Below are 3596 nucleotides of genomic sequence, written 5' to 3' on the forward strand. Positions count from 1 at the left end.
ACATGATGTTGAGAGCGTGGAGAACCTCTCATGGCTGGCAAAAATTGTAAACCATTCAGTGCAGTCTGATTAGTCACAAAAATAAGCAAAACAGATTGGATACCAAAAATACCACAAAAAAACCTTTAGAGCACCAAAGCCTGTAAAAGGCATTATGGGTATTGAGTCGTCACCGGTTGCAGGCTAGATCAAAGCTTACGAGCATAAAGGTAGTAATTACTGCTTCACAAAATCCCTGACCTTACAATGTTCAATCAGGATGATGCATCTCCAGACTAGGAGGAATACAGAACTCAGAACAGGGAACCAACAAACACTGTTGCAAATGACCTTAGATGTACTATCTTGATACAAATTTGGCTAGAAAAATTTTTGTTTTTCCTTTCCTTTTCTTCTCTTTATTTCAACCCTATATAGGATATTATGGTTCTTTATATTTTTTACAGTGAAATTGCATTACAATTCAGTTAAATCAGCCAAATTTTGGTAACATTTTTGCAGGTAAAAACTGACCATTGTCTGCCGTCAATAGATTAGCGATGTATGAAGCACAGCTCACACAGAAGTCGCTTTTAAACCAAGCAACTTTGTGGCGAACATGCCGAATCTGAGTGAACATTTTCTTGCCCTCGCAAAATTGCCAATTGTGTGGAAATTACAGCATTTCGTCCACAAAATTCTCTGAACAACATTAAATGTGACCGCACTTTTAAATTAGTATTTAAGCTAATGCTGTAGGGACAGTTCACCCCAAAATTTAAACTGTCATCTTTACTCACCCTCATTTCGATCCAAATCTGTATGACTTTCTTTTTTCTGTTTAGCATAAAAGAAGATATAGAACAGAAGTCAATGAAGAAGTCAAAACTGTTAGGTTACCAGTTTTCTTCTTTTGTGAACCAAAATACCGTCTTTTGTGTTCTACAGAGAAATTAAGTCACAGGTTTGGGACATTTAAAAAAAAAAAAATTGTTTTTATATGAACTATCCGTATTACATGCCCTTCTTGTGCATTAAAGCCAGAGGATTCTGAGTACCTGACTATTCTTTTTGAAGCTCATTTCGTAGCTCCTCTATCTGATGATCTCGTTCACATGTGCACAGCTGACTGAGAGAGGAGCAGCAGGGCTGGAGCCAAGGCTTCCATACTATTTGCAGAGGAGAAACCTGTACTGGGACAGGCTTCAGACTCTCTGCATGATGGCTTACTGCTGCCCTTATGACCTCCAGAACTGAGTAGAACTGGGGCTCAGTGTCTGGACTCAGGGGGGTGCTTTCTGTCGGGTCTTTCGACAGGTCATAAAGCAGCGGAGGGTCATGGACCGTGACGTATGGCTTGATGCAGAGGCAGATATGAGTGTGGAAGCAGGCTGAGCTGTTCTCTGGGTAGAAGTCAGGGGTAAAGAAAAAGGCCTTCCAGATTGCGTTACCTGAAAAAACAGGAAATCTAGCTTTCAAAATGTAAACAATCAGTCATCACCTTTATCCATTTCTGAATCATTTACAGTGAAAAATCTTATCTAATATTATCTACCCATTAATATGTGTGTGTGTGTGTGTGTGTGTGTATTTATATTAGTGCTGTAAAATAGCTTAAAATAAATAAAAAGTTTGAAAAAGTATAAAAAGTTTGTTTACATAATATATTCTTCAAAATAAGTAAAAAATAAAAAAAGTCAAAATAAAAAGTTTGTGTTTACATAATATATGTTATCATTTGCGCTTTATACATAAAGCAACTTTAACTTTTAGTTTAGTTGTAATCTATTTTGTACACAATACATACATTATCTAGACCAGTGGTCACCAACGTGGTGCCCGTGGACACTTGGTAGCCCGCATGGAGTCTCTAAAGCAGGGGTGGGCAAACTTGGCCCTTCCAGGCCACTTTCCTTCAGAGGTTAGCTCCAACTCTAATCAAACACACCTGAACCAGCTAATCATTGTCTTCAAGACTACTAGAAAGCTACAGGCAGGTGAGTCATATCAGGGTTGGATCAAATCTCTGCAGGAAAGTGGCCTGGAAGGGCCAAGTTTGTCCGACGGCAAACAAATATCTAGCATGCCAAATATCTGGACCAGTCAGCCGACTCGACATCACGTGGTGTCAGGTGTCGTGACGAGCTACAGCCAATGAGAGAGCAAGGCATGGGTTGAGGTCACCGGAAGAAAAACAACAACAGCAACATGGCTTAAAGAAAAGTTTGGAGCAAAATGTTTCATCGAGCAAACAGCTTGCAGCACTAATTTCTTCCCGACATCCATTTTCAAATAAACAACTCCTGTTTCGCGTCATTCCTGTTCCAATTCTCGCGTGTGTTTTTGTGACAAAACGTGGTTTATAGAGTCGTTGGGTGACAGAGTTGTTGTCAACTCATGTAGTGTGTGACCCCCTGTTGCGGATCATTTACATAGAGTCACGTAGTGTGAACACCACAACGACTTAAAGACAGACAATCAAGTCATGTAGTCTGAACAGCACAGCGATCTGCCGACGTTTAAAGTCGTGTAGTGTGAACTTGGCTTGAGTCGCCTGCCAAGCACGTTCTATAAATAGCCTAAATTAGCGTTGGGCAATAAATGATATCATATCGAGATTATGATAAAATTTATGTTAATAATGATGATAAGCTCTGGACATTTTTACTCAATATGGATTAATCACAACAGAAATAAATGTTACAGCAACCAGTCAGTAACTGAAAGACCATCACGACAATCCGTCAAAATAAAAGTCCGGTTTAACTTGAAATTATATGACCGAATATATTACTACTGTATACTACAATGCAATTCTCAAAGTAATAATAATATTATAATTTTTAAGGAATATCATACAACCAAGTTATTTTTTATTATTATTAATTTATACAGTTCTGTTGTGCAGCATCATGTCTGATAAAAATAAATAAATAAATAAATAAAAAATTTAAAAAATTCAATGTTTTGTTGTAAATTGATTTTCATTTGATTACATTTGAAAAGATTGATTAAATTATTTAAGTTGTATTAATTAATTTGACTAGACACAATTTTTAATGATAAATTTGTACTGAAGCATAAAACATGGAATCCATAAGGAATCAAATGGAAAACACAGAATTTAGGGAAAAATAAAATGCATTTTTGCATAAAATGCAAGATATCAAGATATTAGAGAAAAGAAAAAAAAATGGACTTAATATACTACTCAAATTAGTAATTATTAAGATTGTCAAAACAGTTGTTAACGTGTTACAATAACCTTCCTTAATTAACCTTAGTTAATGCATTAAGTAAGGGATAATCAACGGCTAGCTGTGCATTAAAAGATTTTAATTGCACGACGTGGAGGCAAAGAACCACCCGACGCGAAGCGGAGTGCATTTAAAATCCTTTAATGCATGTCTAGCCGTTGATTATCCCGCTTATTCCATGGTCATTAGCCAAGTTATAGACAAGTTAAAACTAGTATTGCTCTTTGCAGCACAATATTTGACCGAATGGGTAAAAATGACAGTTATTTTCGTCAGTTATGGCACGTTAGCGCTAGCATTCTGCCCGCTTCAAATCAGACACAGAGATGAAATAGTGCGGTAAGATCACATTTATTTGAA

The 3596-nt window shown here is 36.9% G+C and overlaps 1 protein-coding gene across 1 annotated transcript in view; it reads right to left on the reverse strand.

Annotated features, from left to right (window-relative positions):
• Positions 1-780: 780 nt before the first annotated feature.
• Positions 781-3596, reverse strand: part of LOC107708663 (steryl-sulfatase-like) — an 18169-nt gene continuing 15353 nt past the window's right edge. The window contains exon 10 of the mRNA XM_016512958.1: positions 781-1430. Within this exon, the coding sequence (XP_016368444.1) occupies positions 1042-1430 (389 nt within the window). The 3' untranslated portion in view covers positions 781-1041. The remainder of the gene's footprint in view (positions 1431-3596) is intronic.

The sequence above is a fragment of the Sinocyclocheilus rhinocerous genome, unplaced genomic scaffold, assembly GCF_001515625.1.
Source record: "Sinocyclocheilus rhinocerous isolate Xijiao unplaced genomic scaffold, SAMN03320098_v1.1 scaffold236, whole genome shotgun sequence".
Taxonomy (NCBI): Eukaryota; Metazoa; Chordata; class Actinopteri; order Cypriniformes; family Cyprinidae; genus Sinocyclocheilus; species Sinocyclocheilus rhinocerous.